We start from the raw sequence: 25297 nt of genomic DNA, 5'->3' as shown, positions 1-25297 counted from the left end.
TACAGAAGCCACACCTTCTTCATTGGGACTGAAAAATACAGAAGCCACACCTCCTTCACTGGGACTGACAGATATAGAGGCCACACCTCCTTCACTGGGACTGACACACACACACAGAGGCCATGCCTCCTTCACTGGGACTGACACACACACAGAGGCCACGCCTCCTTCACTGGGAGTGACAGATAGAGAGGCCAGAGGACAAATTAGAATTTCCTGTGTTTGTGTAATCATTAGCACAAAATAAATCTCTATTACCTGAATATTTGGTCACAGTTCAGCACTAGCATTGAAATAAAATTAAAGACCCATTAAAACACCCGAGCATAAAGAAGTAACATGTTAAAAACATTTGAAAAGCATTATCAAAGGCACCTGTTTTAGCAAGTTATTTACATTGAATTCACATTTTCAGATGTACTTTTTTATTAGCAGTTGTTTTTACAAATATGATGAATTTTCAGACTGAGTTCGGACCATTTGACATGTAAACTAACCTTAAAATTACATCATAAAACCTTCAGATTATTTAATATCTTGGAGACATTCACTGACCTCAACTCACAACCCAGAAGGTCTTCGGGAGTTATCCTAGTCATGTCATTTCCTGTCACAATGGTTTCTTGTCACATAACAACAAACTAACTTTCTAAACAGGGGCTGTTTCCAAATACTCTAAGTAACAGCTCTTTACCTCCTCTATCCTGCTTGCCTGAGCTCGTGACATGGAGCTAGATACGCAGGATACACAGGTGCTTCCTTTGTGGAATTTTTTTTTAATTGTTGTGTGTGACGTAAGGCTATAGTATAATTTTCCATCTCCCAATAAATGATACTTTAATAAGAACTGCAAATACAAAATTAATCATCTTAATTAAGGAAATTAAGAAACAATGGGGACAAATAAAAACTTGATTGAATGTTGTAAAGGCTAAAACATCACCATTTTAAGTGCGTAGCCAAATCTGAAAGGCATCAGAATTGTGTAATAAATCGTCAATTCGTGACGCTGCTTTAAAGTGAAACTTGAGTGAGCAAAAATGTCTTATTTGCCTTCACATTTGCCCTCAGTTCCTCTTGTCCTTGTTTATGTTCCTTGCATCACTTCCTTTTATCCTCTGCGGGAGGAGCTAAGACACAAGGAAAGGAAACAAGCAAGAAGCACAAAGGAAACAAGAAGCATTTCTCTCTCGGTTACAACACACTGACATTTCGGGAAGTTGATTTTGCAGGCAAAAGTTAATATTAATATTAATATTAATATTAATATTAATATTAATATTAATATTAATATTAATCATGTTTTGAATCATGATATACATAACATTTCTATTATACCTTTAATCAGTTCATAAGAACACTGAGATAAAATATTTTTGGTACAGTCTGAGGATGGTTAGATGACACAGACATTTTTTAATTTACTTCTCTGAGCTTATGATTTATAAAATGGTTAAATAAATTAAATTATTTCAAAAATCTCTTTGCATGATTTTAGTTTAGAAATGTAAAAGAAGGCTTTCAAACAAATATTCCATAAGAAATAGTTTTTAATATATGGATGCAGAAAAAAAAACGTCATATAAAAGACCAATTTCCCACTGATTTATCACTCTTACTGTTACATTGAGTTTCAACAGGGAGCCAGGGTCCTGTTCTTCTGGTCCATGTGTGTGTGTGTGTGTGTGTGTGTGTGTTTCTTCACATCTTTGGTACTCCTCTGAATAGTTTCCCTCTTCCGAATGTGTTTCTCTCCGTAGATGCGTCAGGAATGTCGTTACCATGGAGGTGTTTTGCTGTGTGGATGTGAAGACGTTCTTTGTGTGTCGATCTGCTGATTGCATGGAAATAGCTGTTGTGATCTGAATCGTGCATGGCTCCTTACAAACCACAAAGGAATTCGGACAAAAGAAGCAGACAGTGTTTTAGTACTGGTCTGGTGGGAGAAAACTTTGAAATCGCAATTTCTGATCCACAGTTATGATAAGAAACTGTTATGATAATAAACAAACACACAAATAGCCTGTAGAACTATAGCCTGTGTAGCTATATTTCTCATGCAATTATCCAATCAACCAATCAGGTTTCAGCAGCGCAATGCCACATACAGGTCAAGAGCTTCAGTTAATGTTCAGCTCAAACATCCGAATGAGGACAAATGTGATCTCGGTGACTTTGACTGTGGCATGGTTGTTGGTTGAGTATTTTAGAAATTGCTGTTCTGGGATTTTCACACACAACAGTCTCTAGAATTTACACACAATGTTGTGGGAAAAAAAACACCCAGTAAGCGGCAGTTCTGTAGGCAGAACCGCCTTGTTCATGAGAGAGGGCAGAGGAGAATGCCCAGGTTGGTTGACAGGAAGTAACTCTTATAACCACTCTGTTCAAACATGGTGAGCAGAAAAACATCTCAGAATGCACAGCATCTTGAACCTTGAGGCAGATGAGCTACAACAGTCGAAGGCCACATCAGGATCCACTCAGTCAGCCAAGAACAGGAATCTGCAGCTATAGTGGACAGCTGAAAAAAAAAAAGAAAACAGGCGATGGATTTCTTGCCTTTAATTTCCTCTTACTCTCCTGGTTATTTTATTGTTACAGTGTATTTTCTTGTCTTTGCAGCTCTTGCCACCGTTGAGGACTTCCAGATCCGTCCTCATGCTCTGTATGTGCACTCCTACAAAGCCCCGGCGTTCTGCGATGACTGCGGCGAGATGCTGTGGGGTCTCGTGCGTCAGGGTCTCAAGTGTGAAGGTGAGCACTGCCACCTCGAATGACATTTGACCTCTGATCTGACAAAACCAAACCATTTAACCAGACTCATTTATTCACAGATCGTTCAACGTCCACAGTGATACAGTTTGACATTTTCACAGTGTGATATTCAAGTAAAAATTTGAGGTTCACAATATCACTATAAAGAAATATAATTAGGAAAAGTGAAAAAAGTGGCCTCGTTCATCTACAGCGCATGATCTCGTAGAGGAGATTTCAATTTTCCTGTTTTATGTATCTTTACACACTTTTGTCTGACATTTTCTGCCATCAGCTTTTTTCCATGTGCATCTTTAAGATATCCAAAACTCCAAATGAGAAGATTCTTAGCTTCCTGTTTGGAACCATTTCTGATAAAGAAACACTCTGCTGTAGGGATCTACTACATACAGTACAACCTTTACGTTTTTTCCCCTAGTACAACCTTTAAGGTTTTTTTAAGGCTTCTTGTAGACACCAATAGATGTAAATTGAATTTAATCTGTGTTTGGTAGTCAGTGGTTAAAGCCTTCAGATTAGACACTGTGACTAACTTTAAAAAGCTGATACAGTTGTTTTAGTTTCTACCTGTTTTTGGCTAAAGATATAATTGGTATTTTTAATGCAGCTAAATTACGACAAATAGCCAGAAGTTGAGCTTCATTATGGCTTCATAAAAGCAATAAATTGTATATAAACTGTATATATCTTATATTTATGTATCTTTTATCTTTAAAAAGGACAAAGCTAGAACCTTTAATCTCTTTGGTTGCGCTTCATGAGGAACCCTAGAGCAGAGCTTCCTAACCAGAATCCTTAGCTATACAAAGAACTAAATGAATAACCCTTAAAGTACCTCTTTTTTTTTTTTTTGAAGGATGTAGAGATAGCTAATTAAGAACCAATAGTGCATGTTATTGTATAGTCAGTTCATAAAAGAATTCTAAAAATAACCTGTCGAGAAAATATCCTGGTAATCGTAATATCGTGAAGCTGCTGATTATAAGAAGTTATTCAGTAATATTTGCATGACTGCCTGTGGGACAGTTTTAAATCAAGTTTTTTTTTTCCGAGACTGAACTTGAAAACAAAGATTAATGCTCTGCTGCAGTGTAAAGGAGCAGACAGTGCGCGCGCACACACACACACACACACACACACGCACACACACATACATTGCAGTATTATCATGACTATTATCATGACTACACAGCCCTGATGAAGTAGGACATAAATAAGATGGAACGTAACAGCAAAAAGCTTTTGTCGGAACACGGGTGGAACAAAAAAAACAACATTCAGTGGTTCACACGTTCCACTGTTTTGCTGTAGTTGCTATGGAGATTTGAATGACATTTCGAATGCCCAGTCTGCTTGTGAATAAAAACAAACAAACTAGCCAGTCATAGCTCGGGAGGTGGAATGTGTCACTCCATCACTGGGGTGGTTGCCTCCATAAGGACATCTTTAGTGCCTTCAGGATGTATTTCTCTCCCGTTAACATCCTATGAAGTACCTTAAAACTCATTTGAACCCTAAAACTCACACTGTTGTACTGAGCTTAAGAAGACACTACATACAATTTCTCAGGTGTAACATACCAAAAGTACAAGAGATATGCCCTTAAGGTGAAAACTGACAAACAGTGATACAGTTTAATACCTTTTATTTATGCGTGTACTAAAAATCAGTAATTTTCTATGTTGTCATTAAGTTTTAAAAAAATCAGAGTCTTAGATTCAGAGAGAATTAGAGAGTCTTACATAGGGATGTTTAAAAGTAGGGATGAGCACCACTGTAACTAGAATGTGATCCAGAGTGTGTGAGGAAGCGTAAACCTGGCTGTGTGAAAAGGTCGCATTGCAGTGATGCCGTTCCTGTGCTGGGATCAAAGCGAGAGCACTCTGGGACGCTTTCCCCATGTAGGCGGCTTCCTGTTTGTGTTGCTTTAGAATGGACAAAGCTTTCATGTCCTGCAGATGTCATATTCATTTAGTGCTCGGTGTAAATTCGAGTGAGGGATACTGTGTATGTGTGGTTGCTGTGCTTCTTTAAATGTGTGTTCTGTTATTAAATAATGGATTATTTTAAAATGGGGTAATTACAGGAAGTGCATTAAATTACAGCATCACATCCACACGGTGCTTGACCTGATTACGTGTGCGGTGTTTATGAAAGTTGACTGAAGGCCACTAGTGGGCGCTGAGGAGTGTCTGAATTTTACCCTGTAACCAGTAACACTATAACATGAATATAACAGGATGTATGAATATATGAGTATACAGCTTTGTACTGTTTATGAATATAGAAATAATATAGAAAAGAGGAGGAACCTGAGTGCTTATTAGTGCTAATTAAATGTTTTAACTGTGTGTGTGTGTGTGTGTGTGTGTGTGTGTTTGTAAAGGATGTGGGCTTAATTACCACAAGCGCTGCGCCTTTAAGATCCCCAACAACTGCAGCGGAGTGCGAAAGAGACGCCTGTCCAATGTGTCCCTGCCTGGACCCTCTCTGTCTGTCCCTCGTCCTGTGGCTACTGAGAGCGTGGCCACGTCATCCGAGGAGGTACACTCGTCTTCCTCTTGCTGTCTCTCTCTCTCTCTCTCTCTCTCTCTTATTGTCTCACTTGCTTTACTTTCCACTCTTCCATCTTAGTTCAGTTCTATAGTAGCATGAATATTAAAAATCACATTATTGCCAAAGCCTAATACTCAAGACAAGTAACAGTTTCTCAACCTCTCTCTCTCTCTCTCCCTCTCTCTCTCTCTCTCTGTCTTCATGTCTCCTGATTGGAGAGTCCAAATATACATGCACACTACACCTAACCAAACTGATACACATTCAAGAAGTGGTACACAAGCAATTAGTTTCAGCATTACCATAACAACATCAAGAGCTATTCCTGTCAGAGAGTGATATAAAGCTAACGTTAGATCAGAAATGATATAATAGGTGTGTTTTAATGCACCAGTCTTGTGTATTTAAGTCTTAAATGATGTCTCTCAGTTTTTCTTGAACAAACAGGGAGAATTTGGTAAGAATTTGGAACTGCAGTAAAGGTAGTTCAGTGTTTCCACCAGTTTAAGTGCCCGACTGTTTTTCTTTCATAGTTCATGGTGTTTCGAGTGCCCTGTGTACCCCGTGTCACTGTCATCATTTTTAGTTTTTTGAACTGAAAGAAGATAAAGTCAGGAGGTTTATTGCTTTCTTCAGTCAAGTCTAAACAGTTTGATCCAGCATCATGCTTTATATCTCTTGCTCAAGGTCTGTCTGTGACTTCTCATGTTTTTCTCTGCTGAGTTTTCACAATTTCTTCCACGCTTAGAAAAGAAGTGAGTGGGCCAAAAAGGCAAGGCTTTTAATGGAGGAAATGATGGAAAACAGGACTAAGGTTGGAGTCATATAGCCTTCAGGTGGAGACTGAATAGAGACACTAAGAAATACATTGATTTCTTTTACAATATGTCTTTTTTTATTCATTTCAGTCATATGTATAGATTGCAGATTTGCAGATTTTGTCATGGAAAGGCAACCCGAGAATGCATTAACTATTCAAGTGGTTGTCATGAGCTGGTAGTGGAGGTGGATGCAAGTGCAGATAATTTATTGTGGACGAAACTGTGAAAAATAAGAACCGTGAACATGAACTATACAAAGCAAGAAACAGACTATACACGACAACAAAAGACGACAACAACTCGAAAGTGAGACACAGAAAAATGTAAATTGTGGTGCTAACAAGGCATAATGAGACACAGGTGAGAGCGTTTAGGGAACGCGTGACCAGATCATGTGATGTACAGGGGCTGATGGGTAGTGTAGTTCTGCGCCATTCAGCACTACCATGACAGTGGTTAGACCATTATTTATTTATTTAGCTTTATTTTACCAGGAAGTCTCATTCAGATCAAAGATCTGTTTTACAAGAGAGAACTGGCCAAGGTAGCAGCCATACAAACTCACAACAAAATTAAAATGTTGTAAATTAAAACATATACAACATGATATACAAAGATCCACAATAAAAAAAAAACCCCAAAAAAACCCAGCTATTTAAACACAAAGGCCTCTCACAACAAACAATGCTTACCAGAAATGTGAACACCAAATATAAACTAGTTAATAACTGAGGCTGATGGTTTAGCTAGCTAGCACCTAGCTGTTAACATTTTAATACAAACAATGTAAAGGAAGAATGACAACAAGACAAAAAAGACAAAACTGCCAGGAATATCAACATTTCCCTCAGATATGTTGATAAATTCTATACAAAAAGACTTAATAACTAAAATTATCCTGTTGTCACTCAGCATACTAAACTGCCATACTGACAAACATGCACATTGTGTAACAGCTTTGCGTTGTCTAAATTCACTGCTATCTGAAAATTTCGGCTTCTGGAGTAACCAGTAACGGCAGTTGACTGCTCCTTTGAAATCTTGTAGTTTGTAGTTGTAATGTGGGGTTAAATGGCATCTCGATATCTATTAACTTTATTAACTCTTTATTAACTCTGTGTGTGTGTCTGTGTGTGTGTAGCAGAGGCCACTGTTGGAGACAGGCAAACGGATCCCATCGTGGAGCGGCCGGCCCATCTGGATGGAAAAGATGGTGTTGGGCCGAGTCAAAGTGCCACACACCTTCAACGTGCACACATACACACGACCCACCATCTGCCAATACTGCAAACGGCTGCTCAAGGGCCTGTTCCGCCAGGGCATGCAGTGCAAGGGTACAACAACTGTACCATACATATAACACAACATACCTCACTATAGGTGCACAATGCTGGTGAATACTCGATTCTGATTGGTCAGCAGCTAAGACAGTAGTTCCAGCTGCAAGGAAAATCACAGGTTTATATTATTATGAATATATACTGTAATTGCTGCCGTGAAAGAGGAATAAAACACTTAGTGACATGCTACTATTGGAAAATAATTAACTTTAGGGTGGTAACTGTAACAGTGACTGCATTACTACACCCCAGTGATTATTTTCCTAAAACAACACATCCCATTGTGTTTTATTTCTTACTTTAGCCACACATTAAAATCCTCATAACACCGGATTTATATAAGAGGTGTCTTGATATTAGAAAATAATGAAACCTGAGTATTTTTCATGGTGATAGTATACTGCGTAATGATGTTTAATAGATCTTTGACATGTTTTATCACACTTGACAATTTCAGATTGCAAATTCAACTGTCATAAAAGATGTGCATCGAAAGTGCCGAGAGACTGCCTGGGTGAGGTCGTGTTTAACGGAGGTGAGCAGCTTGTTAGCACATTCTCACATTTTAATATGGGTCTTTCAGAGAGGCAGAAACATGGACATGATACTTTCACACCCTGTTAGTGTTTTTATAGAGGAGTGTATGGAGATAACTGGTGTGTGTGTGTATGTGTGTGTGTGTGTGTGTGTGTGTGTGTGTGTGTGCATGTGCATGCAGAACCAGCCAGCCCAGGGATCGACTCTGAGGTCACGATGGAGGTGGACAGCAGTGATGTGAACAGCGAGAGCAGCCGAGGCATGGACGACCCTGAGGAGTCGATCACTCCAGAGGACATGGACGCTCCCTTCATGGATGGAGAAAAGGACGAGGAAACGATGAAAACTATCAGGTGATTAGGGTTCCTCCCTGTGTACTCAGTTTTTTGATACTTTTCCAACCAGCATTTAACAAAATGACCCTTACAAAAAAACAAGCAAGCAGAGCAACAGCGCACTTTGTTGTTCTAAAAAAATACATGCAGCATACATATTGTACATACAGCAGTGTCAGTGGAACCTGGAGGGTGGTGACAGTCAAAGCAAGTAAACGTGAAAAATTAAAAAAATACTTTAAAATAAATTAAGTACCCCTATTTTACATACACTGAGCATGATCAGAAAATGGTTGCAGATTATTTTAAATTATACCACAGCACTGTTGAATTCTTGAATCTGTTTGGTCAGAAGGTGTTGATTAATTTTCTACAACAGCAGCTCTGACATTATAGAAACAAACTAGACAGGACACTTCACGTAATATAAGCCTCCTAATAAACAGATTTTTAAGACATATAGTCACTGATATGGTGAAGTTTTCTGTAAACAGATGTCTAGTTAAAATGTATGGAAGTAGTCTCCAGTGCGTTATAAAAGTAAGTTTTCTGCCATGGAGAAGGCTTCAGGACGCATGCCTTTGTGATGTCTGATTTCTCGGTAACAAACAACTGCTTGTTTTATCTTGTTAGCTTGAAGAGAGAGAGAAAAGAGAAGCTTGTTAGGGAACAACTGTTTGTAGGTGCTACAGCATAAGTGATAACAGGAACTAACTTGTTTTATAGCCGTTACACAACTTTAAAACTAACTAAAAACAGATAGAATGCATGAAGTGTCGTTCTTTAATAAATAAAAAATTGTAATCGTTGGCAAATTGTTGTGGTATGAGAGGAATAAAACACTGTGCTGTTACAGGAAAAAAATAAACTTCGGGGCGGTAACCGTAACAATAACCATGTCACACCACTACATCGTTGATTATTAAAGGTGTATAAATAAAAAGTGATAAATAAAAGTGTGATTCCTTACTGAAGTAACAATGTATATAAAGGGTAAGTGTGTGCTTTGATATCAGAGAAGAATATTTTGGATCAGTTAGGTTATATTGTGACAATTCATGACAACACGTCATCACACACCTCACAAGGTTGGGCTGAACTGAAATGCTGGTTAAAATGTGTGTCAAATTGCTTCAGTAACCCTTTCAGTGGAATTGAGCTCTACATTTGGACCATTCTGTATGACTGTATGTCTTGTGGACATTCTCTGACATGTCTGTGTGTCCTCTCTGTAGTCCATCCACCAGCAGTAACATCCCGCTGATGCGTGTGGTTCAGTCCATTAAACACACCAAGAGACGCAGCTCCACCTTAGTGAAGGAGGGCTGGATGGTGCACTACACCAGCCGAGACAACCTGGTGAGATACATAACGTAGAATAGGCTCACTGGTGACAAATCAAAGGGAAAAAACGACATAAATTGCTTTAGCACAGAATTTACAAATCTCTGTAAACTGTACTGGAGGCATACAAATCATTCTTCCATTGGTGTTTTTGAAGATAGTGGTGCAGATCACCGTCTAATACGTCACTCCAAAATCTCCCATAGGTGTTCAATTGGAAGAGTGCAGCATAACAGAGTCAGCAGATTTTCCTTTAATTTGACACCTACTTGTGTAACTGACGCTATATTTAAAAACAGCGTCCTGATTGTGTGTACAGGAGCAAGAGGTTGAAGTTGGTGTGCCAATGATAATAGCTTTATGAATTGCTTGTTGCTGAATTTTGCTTGCTGATTGCTGTTTTTTAGAGAAAGAGACATTATTGGAGGCTGGACAGCAAAAGTCTGACCCTTTTCCAGAATGACTCTGGAGCCAAATACTACAAGGTAAAGCTCCCTCTGCTCGCCGCGACAGCAGATGAATTCTCTTGGCAGTATTTTTTTAAACATTTGGATTAACATTTGGATTTCTGGGTTTTTTGTGTGTCTGTAACCATGTTATCACTCATAGCTTTCATTTTGCTTTAATTTTAATTTGTAAACGTCCAGCAGTTTATCAATTGCTGTGTTCAGGCTATTCCATGCACACGCCATTGCACTATAGATTTACGTACTCTTACACCTGCATTGATTTTTGCATTTTAGTTTTAAAGGATATGGATTAACTGCAAAAAAAGGAAAAAATAAATCATTTTTGGTAAATATTTTGTATTATACCTGCCCCTAGAGATATACACTGGCCTCACCCCTCAAAAACCTTCATATTGTAAATTTGTGTTTTTAACAGTAAACAGAGATTCATAAATAATTCTAAATAAATTAATTGTAATTTGAAATCACAACATAAATATGTAACGTGACATAAATAATTTGTAGCTGTGGTAAGAATTGAATTTGTGAAGCTGACTAGATTTGCGATTCATTTATTGAAATCTCATCGTGGCATTTAAATGTAAATTATTCTGGGGAAAAGCATAGTTTCTTTTTATTTCTTTTTTTAAAAAGGAGAACAAAACATAGAGTTAACAGAGGATGATAATGTCATGGTATAATTAGCAGAGGCAAGGAGGAACAATGAAAACTGCATTCAAAATTCAACTCCATGCATCAACATTATAGCAAAAGAGCATTTAAATGCCAGGAGTTCAGCCTGAAACCTTCATCAGCGTATGTTAATGTATTTCTGGAGTGAAACTGTGAGGTGAAAATAATGCACTCCTTAAGAGCCATTTATACAGTTCGCCTACTATTTCTGTTAAAATACCCAGACTGCTGTCTGTGTGTGTCACATTTTTTACGCCTCTCTCACAGACAGGCAGGGCTATGGGTGGACGTGTGTCTCTCCCTCTCTCTTTCTCTCTCTCTCTCTCTCTCTCGTTTTCTCTCTCTTTCTCTGCCTACCTAACGCTACACCTCCCAGCCATCTCTCTCTCCTCTTACTTTTTTTTTTCCATTTATCCTAACTAACCCTGTGACCTCTCATAGCCTTTTAGATTATGACCCCTTCCTTTGAAGTGTGATTAGGAAATGTGTGTGTGTGTGTGAGAGAGAGAGAGAGAGAGAAGTTATAAGGAGTCAGGGTGGGGGTCTTCCCGCTCTCCACAAACTCAGGCGGGGTGTTGCTCAGACTGGCAGGCCGCCAGAGTGGCTCGTGCCCGTCCTGCCCTGTAATCCGGCGCCCTCTCATGTGGCGCTAAGCTCTGACCACAGGCAGCTTGGCTCCTATTGGCTGGATCTGCGCTCCTTCCCTCATAAACGGGCTTCTCTTCATGGGCGGGTTGGCCTCAAGGAAGGAAGGTGGGATTTTTTTGGTGTAGGACTGAAAGAAAAGCCCTCTCAGTTCATTTCTGAGTAGAGTGGTGGAGTGTAGCGAGAGTGTAGGGAGTTACAGAGCAGCTTTCCTCTTGAAGCTTTTCTTCTGCTAACTCTGTGCATGTGTGTGTGATCCAGGAGATCCCACTGTCAGAGATCCTGCAGGTGGAACTGGCGCGGGACTTCAGTAGCCTGGCGCAGGGAGGAAATCCGCACTGCTTTGAGATCATCACAGACAACATGGTGTATTACGTAGGGGAGAACACGGGCATGCAGCACACCAGCGCCACACTCGCAGCGTCTGGAGTCGGTCTGGAGGTAGCACATGCCTGGGAGAAGGCCATCCGTCAGGCTCTGATGCCCGTCACCCCTCAGCCCAGTGTGTGTAGCAGCCACGGTCAGGGAAAAGACCATAGTGAGTAATACACACAGACAATGTCTGTCTAAGATACAGTGACTCATTTGTGTTCCAATAGTTCCTGCGTCCGGTATCATTGGAATTATTCCAATGTTGTTGTAGTTGTGACCTCCTGACCTGCGACCTGTAATGCTTTGGAATAATAATGCTGTCAGTGCAGCTATGTAATAATGCATGATGCCTTTAATAATAAAAAAAAACCTATTAATATGTAATACTTTTATATATAATGTACATATTATTTACTATCATAAATATAACAATTAATATTAATGTAAATATAACATGTTTAGTTATATTGGCTATATATATATATATATATATATATATATATATATATATATATATATATATATATTAACTAGATGTGCATGTCTTAAAATATTTGTGTCAAATATTTTATTATTTTGATTTTTACACTGTTCAAAAGAAAGAAAGGCAGAAAAAAGAAAGAAAAAAGATAGAAAGAAAAAGAAAGAAACGTACAGAATTGTGATTCACACAAAGTACATTATAAGAAAGAGAATGAAAAAAGGAAGAAAGAAAAAAAAATGCAAGAAGAGGATGACGCTTGAGCGGCACAATTTACAAAGAAAGGAAGGATGGAAAAAAAGAATGGATGATGGATATTTTGGACTGGAAATTGGAAGTTTCAATAATTTTTTAAAAGTGTAACCTGATAAAGGACTGAAAATCCCATTTAATACGTTCTCTAGAATTAATTATATCTACAGTATCAATATTGTCCATTGCTGAACATCAGTAGTATATTGTATAATTGTATAATGATTATTAGCACATGCCTGCACTATACTAATGGCTAGCATCTTTTGTGTGTATGACACAGCTACTCCTCAGTTAACTACGTTGACTCTGATGGTGGAATAGAAATATATTCACATTTTGCCTCTGATTGTCTCTAACCTTGACCTATATAGCAGTCTGGCTAAATCAATAGTTTCCCACACTCGATATTACAGTGACCCAGGATGACCTGGGGGGTGAAGGGTGGTAGTAGGGCCCTACCCCCACACTGCCCTGTCCTGCCTCGTCCCCAACTGTGTGTTCTGACAAAACACAGTGCAAGAGTGTAAGACACAGCGATTCCTTACATCGCTTCTAAATGAACTAACAAGAAAAAGGAAAAGGTCAGGGTAATTTTAAATTGCAGCTGATTTAATGAAAACCATGATTCGCAAATTACATATTGTAGGACCACTGGGAGTGTCAACTCTTAAACTCCAAGCAGCTGTCTTTCGGTCCAGATTTGACGTATGCACTCTTATAGCTACATACCTTTTCTGTTAGTTTCACAGTAATTACTGAATTATTCATAACAGTTACTGAATAACATGGTTTAGGGTAAATAATTGACTAATAAGCGGTGAGATTAAGATTTTTGGGCTAGGGTCTGCAGGGGGCTGACTCTGGCTGCCTTAATGACTTGCGGTAGCCTGTAGTGGCATAGTTGAAATGATTTAATTATGGAAAAAGCATATGTCGCCTATTTACCCGCCATTGCAGAGGCATGAATCAGGACTGCGGATGATCCAACAAAATAAGTTGTGGGAGCAGGCGGATTTTACTTTCATGTGGGCAGGAGCAGGCGGTCAAATATGAAGTTAGTGGGACAAATTAAGTTAACCCTGGAGCATATTGTATGTACATTGCTACTGCTCGGGGCTGCAGTAACTGCTTTATCGTGGTCAGAGTTTGTAAAGAAAACCAATGACATTCATTACAAAATATCAAGATCAGAATTCTTCCAGGTAGGATTGGTCAGAATTCCTTTAGGTTCAGGAAGGACTGGTCAGAATATCTTTAGGATTTGTCAGGATTGGTCTGAATTCCTTCAGGAGTGGGTAGGATTGGTAACCATGATTCGCAAATTACATATTGTAGGTGAGGCACGATTGGTCACAGTTCCTTCAGATGAGGCAGGATTGGTCATAATTCCTTCAGGATAAGGCACGATTGGTCATAATTCCTTCAACAGCGGGCAGGTAGGACAGACATTATTCAGGTGTGGGCGGGATTGGTCAGAATTCCTTCAAGAGCAGGCAGGATTGGTCAGAATTCCTTCAGGATCAGGCAGAATTGATTAGAATTCCTACAGGAATAGGCAGGATTGGTCAGAATTCCTTCAGAAATGGGACGATTTGGTTAGAATTCCTTCAGAAGTGGGAGGGATTGGTCAGAACTTCTTTATCATGGTCAGAGTTATATAACTCTGCTTTATCATGGCCAGAGTTTGTAAAGAAAACCAATTCCATTCATTACAAAATATCAGAAAGGACTGGTCAGAGTTCCTTTAGGATCAGAGTTCCTTTAGGACCAGGCAGGACTGGTCAGAGTTCCTTCAAAAGTGGTCAGGATTGGTCTGAATTCCTTCAGGAGTGGTCAGGATTGGTCTGAATTCCTTCAGGAGTGGTCAGGATTGGTCTGAATTCCTTCAGGAGTGGTCAGGATTGGTCTGAATTCCTTCAGGAGTGGACAGGATTGGTCTGAATTCCTTCAGGAGTGGTCAGGATTGGTCTGAATTCCTTCAGGAGTGGACAGGATTGGTCTGAATTCTTTCAGGAACAGGCTGGATTGGTCAGATTTCCCTCAAGAGCAGGCAGGATTGGTGAAAATTCCTGCAGAAGTGGAGTTAAAAATTGCTATACCAGAGCATTAAAAATTCAGTAAGCTGTTCCCTCTCAGGTTTAGACCAGACTTATGTTGAAGTCCAGGATCCTAGTATTACATTACCGCTATCAGAGCAATATTTGTGTTGTTAGATTCTGAGCGTGTGAAGGTTAACTGCGAGCAAATTTTCACCTAAGGCCTAAATAAGGTACACAGTGTCACTTTGTGCACCTCTAATATGGCAGCTCTGTAAATTTAACATACAGGCTAAGGGTTCATGGGCTGCTTCGTGTACTAGCCTCTCCATCCTAATGTGTTGTAGCTTTGTGTGTGTTTGCTTGGTCATCAACCTGAACTTGGGAGCAGACTGAAATCTTGGTGTTGAGACCAGTGATGCCTTTTTTTTAATATGTGTTTTATAGATCTTACCAGACTAACTTAATTATTGCCCATGACTTCTATGTGATACTGTGTGTTTAAAATTGGATAAAGGCTCGATGTGGTGTTCTGCTTCAGCAAATACGCATGGTTTAGCTGCCAGGCCTTGTGGCTCTGTACTTGTGTTTAAACACAAAATTAAACACAGCCATGCTCTGTAAAGGTCAGAGAGGCGTGCGGCTGTGCACATAATCTTCATTGGAGTCAAACTGCTGCAGAGCTGTGTGCGTATGAGAAACACTGCTTAACTGTCTTGTAATTGGTGTAAAAAAATGAAAATCGTAATCCATATTTTGCATATTGTGACATATTTCTGGGTGAAACAAGTTCAGTGTTTTCACTCAGTGATAGCTGGGATTGAGTGGAGCATGAAATACAACATGACATGCGATATCCCATGTGCATGTCATTGCAGTTTGATAGATGGTAATAGAAAAGCAGATTTTGAAGTGATTGATAGGGATGAGGTGCTGAGGTGTACAGCATGACCAGTGACATGAATAGCATTGCTACAGTGGCTGTCCTGAGTGGTACTGCATTAACCTGAGAATGCTTGGTTTTGCATTTACATAAAAGACTTCCTTCTAATACCTGCAGATACCATTAAATTTTTAACACTCGTTTTTTTTTTTTTCCCAGAAGAATTGTCCATCAGCATCTCAGTATCCAACTCACAGATTACAGAAAATGTGGTGAGTGTGTACTATTTCTGTTGTTGCTCTGTTTTTTTTTTTTTTAATATTTCCATTCCATTTTATTTTAAACAAGATAAAGCCACCTTAATCGTAAGGATTAGAGTTTATGTTGCTTAAGGCTGGCCTGAAATTATGGCAGACTTCCTGAGAGGCGTTTCTGTGCCAAGAGCAACTTATTGAAGCACTGCCATGTTCCCGAGCCATCACAACCGTTTACCTTCACGTACAACTAGCCACAGTGTAGAAAACGTTAATTACAGTGGCAGAAACATCAGCTTTATCAGCTTTGGCCAGGTCATCATTGTAAATGAAAATTGGTTCTCAATTGACTTACCTGGTTAAATAAAGGTTTTATATATATATATATATATATATATATATATATATATATATATATATATATATATATATATATATATATGAAACTTTGTCCTGCAGTGTGTTTATGGGTTTATTTCACCAGACCTGCACACATTAAACAAACCTAATGTTCAATTATAACATCAGGCTTCAGTTATTTCAGTGTTTACAGAGCATTGTTTTATTTAAAGCTATAACAGCGTTACTGGAGCGTTACTGACAGTGCCATCTCTTTTTAAGGATATCAGCTCTGTCTACCAGATCTTCGCTGACGAAGTCCTGGGATCGGGACAGTTCGGGATTGTGTACGGAGGTAAGTGGATTTTTTTGGATTCCTACCTACAATATTACATTATACATTATTCTGGGATCCTAGCTACACATATATATATATAATATGGAGCCTTTTATTATCACAGTGCTGGGTACAAGATAATACAAAGTCTATAGAGGAATACACCTAGTTCACCTAGTTAAACCTTCCTTAGTAGCAGAAGAGTATGTTGGAAGAGTATGTTGAAATGATAATAAATAATAGTTTATGTCATTGTATCAGAACAAGTGTATTACGTAGCTAAAAAAAAAAAACAGTTTGGAAACTTGCGTTACAGTCCGGAATGTTTGTTTTTATTTGGATTGACCTCTTATCAGTCATTTTATAGACACACCCCCAAAGCCTCTTCGCATCCTCATAAATCATTATTAGGAAAGAATGCACGTTTATAGAGTCGTAACTTGGCTTTCAGGCAGTTGAATGTCCGAGTGCGCTTGAAATTGATGTCACGCCAGTCCTTGCTAATGTTAACTCTAGTTAGCATGCTAACTCTAATTGAATCACTGTAAGTTTTGGGGGCGGAGCTTTGTGTACATGGGTGGAAATGTGCACGGGCTCAATGAGTAAAAAATCATTCAAATTTTATTCAGCACTATCCATTTAACCATTAGAAACCTATTTTCCACAAATCTTACCTAATACACCTAAAAATGCATGTAATATGTGTATAAGTATACAAGATGATGAGGGTAGATGATGAGGGAGATTATATACGTGTGTAAGTGAATAGAGTGTATATAAGTGTATAACGTTTATGAGTGTGGAGTGTATATGAGAGTATAGAGTATGTATATGTATAGAGATTATATAAGTTCATGACATGCTGTATATAAATATATAGAGTATATTTAGTATTCATGATTGGCTGCCAGTTGTGTGTTTTCTTATACTGGAATGCCACTAAATCAATGCTATTCACACTATAACCATGACAATAAGCATAAAGGTTTATGCTACACCTACATTTATTTATTTTAATTACAAAGGAAGGAAATATTGATAGACTACAGAGATTATCAGTGTTGTAAGTCAAAGTGATAAGAACAGAGTGAGATAACACCCTCATAACAACAATCATAAATTGCGATGTGGTGGGGGCTAGAAAGTTAACTACACAAAATGAAAAGGAGTTTAGGATTTTTATAACATTGAGTAAATGCAATAAACATACATAAAGTCTGTGCCTTTTCAACTCTGGTGAGTAGGCATGGAATAAGACAGATGTCCCAAGATTTTTGCCTCTGCCTTGTTTATTTTCTCATTTTGGGATGCTTTAGCAGGCACCATCTCTTACATAGGAGTTTCTTACAAAAGTCTTAGGTCTTAGTCTTAGTCTTATATATATATATATATATATATATATATATATATATATATATATATATATATATATATATAAATGTATGTATGTATGACTAAAGTCTTAGTCTTATATATATATATATATAAATGTATGTATATATATATATAAGTATATATGTACAGTATAGAAGAGTATACAGTACTGTGTGAAAGTCTTATACACCCTACACACCCTACACACCCTACACTTACATACCCAAAGTACAAATTTTGTTATAGATGTCTATTTTATGACTTCAGCATATTGTCAGTACATTTTATAAACATTTTATATTTCCAAACTTATTACCTTTCCAACAAAAAAATTAACGTTACAGAAAATGTTTTTATGTCAGTCAAGAATGCAACATATTATATAACAGACCACTTTTCAGACAAAAAAAAGAATAATGATGGCTGCTGGGTTTTGTATGAAAAAAGAAGCAAGTGCAAGTCTCCAGAAGAACTGTGACAGATTCTCCAAGATGCTCAGTAAAACTTACCATGCAATTTCCTTATAAAACTGCACAGATTGTACTACTGATGGTTTTTTGTTATGCCAAATTCTGACTTTGTTTAATTTATTACTGTTTACTGCTCTTTATAGTATTTTGATTTTATGTACAAATGTTTAAAGTCATTATTTTTCAAGGCATCTTTACAACATTTCTTTGCATGTGCCTAAGACTTTTGCACAGTACTGTATATAAGTAGAGAGTACAACAAAGTAAATAATAGTAATAGTATCCCTCTCTAGATGCTTTTAGAGAGGGAAGAAGGCCTTGCTTTTTTGTCCGTGCCATACAAATAAACTTTTATTAGTGGAACTCTTCTGTGTTTTCTCCTAATGAGTGCATTCACTCATAAACAATATAGAACGCTGACGGAGACAGACAGACTTCACCACCAGACTGTTTTGTTTGAAATGCACATTGTTAATGTCAGTCGCCCCCATTTTATGTTGTTTCCCATTTAAAGGCAAGCACAGAAAAACAAAACGAGACGTCGCCATTAAGGTCATAGACAAGATGCGTTTCCCCACCAAGCAGGAGAGCCAGCTGCGGAATGAAGTAGCCATTTTACAGGTAAAAACAATTTTAAAAACCAAATGGTGGTCTGTTTTAGATTCTGGAGTGTTGAATGTAAATGTACGTTCATTATTGTGATGTTGTTGTTACTTTCGTGATACCTTGATATTTAAATTCTTAACATTTAAAACTAGCTCTCTGCCCACACTCACACGCTTTTGCTCTCTGTGTGCCCTTCAGAATCTGCACCACCCAGGCATCGTAAACCTTGAGTGCATGTTTGAGACTCCTGAGCGGGTGTTTGTTGTCATGGAGAAGCTCCATGGAGATATGCTGGAGATGATCTTGTCCAGTGAAAAGAGTCGACTTCCAGAACGGCTCACTAAATTCCTAGTGACTCAGGTAAGGAACAAAAGACAATCTGTCATGCTGCAGAGCTTTAGCAAGATGCTTTAAAAGCAGCTAGATATTCTACAAGTTAGGCTAAAAAAAAAAAAAAAGTCTATAAACATTGGCTCTATAACAAACAGCTCAAGGCAAAACTCATGCTAATCTCACTATGTGTCTGTTGATTTCCACCAGATTTTGGTGGCTCTGAGACACCTCCATTTTAAGAACATTGTACATTGTGATTTGAAGCCTGAGAATGTGCTTCTGGCATCGGCAGAGCCTTTTCCACAGGTAAGCACAGGTTTTTTTTTCCATTTTTAACAACATTAAAACATCACTAGAAGCTTTAAAATGAACACCTTCTTGTTTCATATATCTGTCTTCACACTAACTGTAGGTGAAGCTGTGTGACTTCGGCTTCGCCCGCATCATCGGAGAGAAGTCGTTTAGGCGCTCAGTAGTGGGCACACCGGCGTACCTGGCTCCTGAGGTGCTGCGTAGTAAAGGCTACAACCGCTCTCTAGACATGTGGTCAGTAGGTGTCATCATCTATGTGAGTCTGAGTGGCACCTTCCCCTTTAACGAGGACGAGGACATTAATGACCAGATCCAGAACGCTGCCTTCATGTACCCGCCCAACCCCTGGAAGGAAATCTCTTTAGAAGGTAGGAGGCTGCAGAGACACAGTGACAGAGAGAAAGGGTGTAGCTATCATTTTAGCTAAGGTGGAGGAGGAAGGCTTTTCTTGCATGCCCAAAGTGTACTTACGTGTAATCAAGTGCCATGATCTGTAGTTAGAAGTATTTATATGGGATGTGTAATATACTATCCAGCATCGTTAAGGCTAAATTTGTCCTGAAGTCCAGAGATTGGATGTCTAAAGATTCCTTCTGTTTTTTTTTTTCTTTTTCATTCCATACACCAGCAATTGACTTAATCAACAACCTGCTTCAAGTGAAGATGAGGAAGCGCTTCAGTGTAGACAAGTCTCTCAGCCATCCTTGGCTTCAGGTATGGAATCCCTTCACTGAAATATCTTAATGTATGTGTGGTGGTCCGGGAAAACCCATCAGATGTCACTGCAGCTGAATTAAAAAAAAAGATGAACAGTCAGGTTTTAGCCAAAATTAGGTTTTTCTGTCTGTAACATACTTGATATCTCTACATTAATTACCCATACATTTTTCACGAAAACATTGTGGAAATGCGTTATTTACCTTTTTGACCTTGCCTAGACTGTCTTCTTCATATTGGGTATGGGGGTGGTTTAATAAACAGTTTGCTTAAACATGTCTAAAACTTTGCTAGTAAAGTGTGATTTCAGGGAAGTCTGTAATTTTCAGAGCTATATATATATATATATATATATATATGAAATTTTGATATTTTCTAATATATATATATATATATATTAGAAAATATCAAAATTTCACCATATGAAGCATTTTTTTCATTTAATTCAGTTGAAACACATTTAGTAATGCTACTATCTACTAAATGGTTTGTGCAAAAATCTACTTAACAGCTAGATTTTCCCTGAATTTTAATCATTCAATATAATGGCTGTTTCACCCAGTAAATATTTTCTTAAAATTTCTGCTTCAGAAATTTTGATGTCACACAGACTTGTGGTTCAGGATAGAAATATATATTGTTATATACAGCTTACTGAAACAGTACTCAGTTATTCAGCCTGTATCAAATGTCTTTCATTTGGAAGAATTGTAATACAGAGGTTGAGTGAAATGTACCACTTTACTGCACTTCTGACAGGACTATCAGACGTGGTTGGATCTGCGGGAGTTTGAGACGCGGCGAGGCGAGCGCTACATCACCCATGAGAGTGACGACGCACGCTGGGAGGAATACGCCGATGAAAGAAACCTTCCCTATCCCAAGCACTTCATCATGGCTCCCAACTTGGAGGACATGGAGGAGGACCCCTAGAGGCCAGGACGACTTAGTACACCTGCTTCTGAATGTCAGTGGGGCTCTTTAAAACCTTTTCTATTGGTGATCTGCTCACTCAGCCAAGTGTAGAGACTGGCAGGTTTAAATAGAGGGATTCTAAATGATCTGCCTGATGAAGCGCACTTAGAGTGGACAGGCAGTGATTAGGAACGTAGCATCTGTGAAGAGTAACTCTGGATCTGCGCACAAGGACATGGCGCACGCTTTCAGGTTGTTGTCTTTTCATAACATTCCAGAAACGTGACTTGACGTTTGCATGCCCTCTGTCTTTTCACTCACTGCATTTTCAGCAATCAAGCTTTTTGGAATGAACTGTTACAACCAATTGCACTGCCATTCCGCCCACCTCAGGCACTATGAAGATGGGGTGGGAATGAAAACATAACTGGTGGACATGGGAACTCTGTAGCCTCCGAAGCGATATTTTTCTACTTTCACTGAGTCACACAGCTTGGAGCATTTAGGCATTTTACACCATAATATTTTAATAAGTTAGGTCTTTTTTTGCAGATAAAGTGATTCTAAACTGGAACACAAAGCTTGTTTATGCAGTCTGGTGGAATGAAGAGAATGTGAATAATGAAGACATTGCAAATAACCAGAGATCTGTGAGGTGTCAATGGAGCTAAAGATATGACTTCATGAGTATCTCTATTTCCATCCCAAGTCTTTAAACTGAAATCCGTGGATTCAGTGTTTCTTATTGATACAAATGTGAACGTTTTGTGGCTTATTATGTTACTGATGTCTCCTGGAATACACTGTGTGTCAAGAGCAAGTTCTAAAATCTAAGTCTGTGGCTGGCATTTCAGAAATAAAAGCTATGAAAGAATAAGCAAATGAAGATAATTAGCCTGAGAATCAGCCACGTTAAACACTATTGGTTTAAAATGATATCAGATGGTGTATGAACTGAAAAGTCATAAATACTGAGAACTTGTGGGACAAAAATTGCGGCTATTTTTTATTAGTTGTTTTTAAGACTTTCATCCTTATTTTTTTCATTATGTAATTTCTAAAATGTCGCTAACTCTCACGAACTGAACCTTTTGCCTAACACTGTTCCTCACATCAGCCTCACTATGAAATGAGATGCTCTGAAATGCTTGCGATTTTTTTTTATTTTATTATTTTTACAATTTTATTTCACTCCAGAATTAGGAATTTACACATTTGGATTTTAAAATAGTTATCTATTGACAGAAAGACACACCAGCTCTCCTGGTAAGCTGTGTTTGGACAATTTCAGGTTTTCTTTCTTTATTTCTAACTCAAGCATGTGACCTTAAGCATGAGGTTAAGCAGGACTTTCCCCCAGCTTCTGCATTCAATTTTGCCAGTTCCCGAAATCAGAAGGAAAACTGTGGCTGCAGTGTTGCTCTGTGCATATTTGGCAATTTAAAGTCACCCTAAACTTGATAAAATAATTTATTATTAATTCCTGTTAGAGGAATTAATTTAAGTCTGCGGAATTAATAAAAACTACTTAATGAAGACGTGAAAGGAGTGTTCTTGCATCATAAAATGTAAGAACCAATCAGGTTCCAGTATGCAAATACAGGCAATGTAACACTGGCACATGATTCAGACTGCTGCTTCTGTACCTCTTTCTGGTATCAAATGACTTTTTGGAAGACATGAAGCAATTTATTATTCAATATACAAAAAGTTATGTTCATAACCAGGTTTTGGGTTTCTTTAACAATTGTGTTTGGGGTTTGCTTGCATGGAGGTTTTCCACGTAAGCAAATGTTAATCATGAGGAATAGCCTGATGTGTAAAGTAGCAGTTTGGCCATAAATTAAAAAAAAATAAAAAATAAAAATAAAATGTCCACACTTCTACCACAAATATAGTCAATCAGCTAGCACATGTTTGGTGTTTGCCTTAAAACACTACTGTTTGGCTCAGTGATAGATTTTTTTTTTTTTTTTTTTTTACAAGAAATTAACTACAAAATGTCAGAATAATTGTTTTTCTTTACCTAAAAAAATAAATATGCAAAAAAAAGTGGAACTATATTATCATCTGATTTTACGTGTAACATTCAATTCCACCTTCAAACTGAGCCAAACCTCTTAACCGATGTTTATCTGGAGCGACAGCATGTGCTATGTGATGAGAAGCTCTGCGACATTCATTTGTTCATTTTTATAGGTAACAGTGTGTCATACAGTATCAGAGTCCACATAAGCAAATCTGTTGCGGATAGTAACAACTCAACATGGTTTGGGGTGACATGAGGATTTGGACAGGCAACTTAGTTGGTACAATGCTAAACTGGTAACCATCATCTTTAAAAAAAAAAAAAAAAAAAACCCTGTTAGCAACATTAAAAGAGAAGCAAACAACAATTCCAAACCATGCAGCTAGGGGAAATTGCGTAGATGTCATTTTTTGACCATTTTAATATTTTAAGCCTATTTCTTAAGCCATTTGATTGGATTTTTACAGAAATGGTGGGATTTCATCAGCAAGTCTCTGAATGCTTTGAATGATGGGAATTGTGGAGGACATGCACCAGTGTTTTAGAAACAAAAACAAGATTGCTGTGTTTGTCTTTCTGTATTGATAACGGTTTCATTCAGAGTGTCCTTCTGTGTAGCCAATTCACTTTGCGTGCTGTTGTTACATATTTCTGTTGTTTGGGATTGAAATGGGAGCCATTGCTGGTGAAGCAAAATTCATCAGGGATCACAGTAGAACAGGCATTATAAAATATGCCTTGGATAATTCACTCGGGGAAAATGAGTAGGTTTGGGAGAATCCTATATTTTCGTATGTCAGTCCTATGTGATATGCTGGAGAGAGATGAAGTGGGGACTTAAAGAAAGGCCGCCATATTTTTACAGCATGTAACATTAATGACATGATCCTGAGAATCTTTGTTAGTCCATGTTGCCACTGGACTGGCAGCAATCATTGTTTTGTATATTTTTAATATTCACATATCTAATAAAATCTTTCTTCTGTACAACTTTGTCATGCCCAAGTCTGAACTGTTACTATTAAAAGGAACATATAGTAAATGGCACTTAATGTAGAAGTAGATCTTTACACTATTAATATGGAAAGATAAACATTGCATCACACATTATTAGAAAATATCTCAGTATTAGAAAATAATAGCAACCAAAATACAACATGACGCTTTAAAAAAAAAAAATATACAGTGTATATATCCATTGGGGTAAAAATATTCACAAAACACTGTTTTAGAAAAACGAACAGCACTGTGCTAATGTTACCAGCTATGTAGTTTGCTTAGCTAATATTATCTCCACAGCAGCAGCTTTATAACTTAGAAGATTAGCTAACAAGTTAGCTAACAATATAGCTGTATTTAGCTAACAAGCTAGCCAAGTATTAAGCTAGGCTAATAATATAGCTAATACATATTAGGCTAATACTTAGCCAAGTAGTAGGGCAACTATTTTATTATGTAATTTAACCAAGCACTAGCAAGCTAGTTGACATTAGGATAACTATTATAAAGCTGTTAGCTAGGAGGAAATTGGGAATCAAATTGTGTGCAAATAACTTTTTCTGTTTTCACCCAGATGCAGATAAGCTTCTGCCTTTTCTAATATCAGAATATTTCATTGAGTGTTATCATTATCATATCAACATATCATGTTTTTCTTGCTCTTAATGAAATTATGCTACATAAATAGCAAATGAGTCGTCGTTGCGTATAGCTAAGTGTATATAGGCCAACTTATGTTTATAGGCCAACCTTAAACAACACAATAACGCACACAGCCAGTCAGAAATTAATATTTTATATCCATGGTTTAAACCAGAGGTTCTCAAACTTTTTGTAGTTAGGGACCTTTGTAACTGTAAAATCAAATAAATTCCATGGACCGCTTTGCATAGATTTATTTACCTTAATATTAATTAAATGTGTACAATATTTGGCTATTTATTGTATCCATATAGCTTTCTATTGGTATAAACTGTGATACACATCACACAAAATCATTATCCTGGAAAGTTTCAAATATCATTACGCCTATTACATTCCACTTGGTAAGGACAGCTGTCTCGTAAGGGTCCCTTTTTAAAATACA

At 37.9% G+C, this 25297-nt stretch overlaps 1 protein-coding gene across 3 annotated transcripts in view; it reads left to right on the top strand.

The window, feature by feature from the left end:
• LOC113531878 (serine/threonine-protein kinase D3) overlaps window positions 1-24201 on the top strand; it is a 57719-nt gene extending 33518 nt beyond the window's left edge. The window contains exons 4-19 of one of the 3 annotated variants that reach the window (XM_053242093.1): window positions 2626-2757; window positions 5165-5322; window positions 7300-7489; window positions 7953-8030; window positions 8214-8385; window positions 9603-9726; window positions 10119-10196; window positions 11760-12036; window positions 15745-15797; window positions 16401-16473; window positions 18814-18920; window positions 19104-19265; window positions 19446-19544; window positions 19651-19918; window positions 20179-20264; window positions 21027-24201. In XM_053242093.1, the coding sequence (XP_053098068.1) occupies window positions 2626-2757; window positions 5165-5322; window positions 7300-7489; window positions 7953-8030; window positions 8214-8385; window positions 9603-9726; window positions 10119-10196; window positions 11760-12036; window positions 15745-15797; window positions 16401-16473; window positions 18814-18920; window positions 19104-19265; window positions 19446-19544; window positions 19651-19918; window positions 20179-20264; window positions 21027-21200 (2231 nt within the window). In that variant the 3' untranslated portion in view covers window positions 21201-24201. Of the gene's footprint in view, window positions 1-2625; window positions 2758-5164; window positions 5323-7296; window positions 7490-7952; window positions 8031-8213; window positions 8386-9602; window positions 9727-10118; window positions 10197-11759; window positions 12037-15744; window positions 15798-16400; window positions 16474-18813; window positions 18921-19103; window positions 19266-19445; window positions 19545-19650; window positions 19919-20178; window positions 20265-21026 lie in introns of all 3 variants that reach the window. The other 2 variants (XM_053242094.1, XM_053242092.1) reach the window with 2 other exon arrangements.
• The last annotated feature ends 1096 nt before the right edge of the window (window positions 24202-25297 follow it).

Source organism: Pangasianodon hypophthalmus, chromosome 19 (assembly GCF_027358585.1).
Source record: "Pangasianodon hypophthalmus isolate fPanHyp1 chromosome 19, fPanHyp1.pri, whole genome shotgun sequence".
Taxonomy (NCBI): Eukaryota; Metazoa; Chordata; class Actinopteri; order Siluriformes; family Pangasiidae; genus Pangasianodon; species Pangasianodon hypophthalmus.
This window is presented reverse-complemented; position numbering and strand designations above follow the sequence as displayed.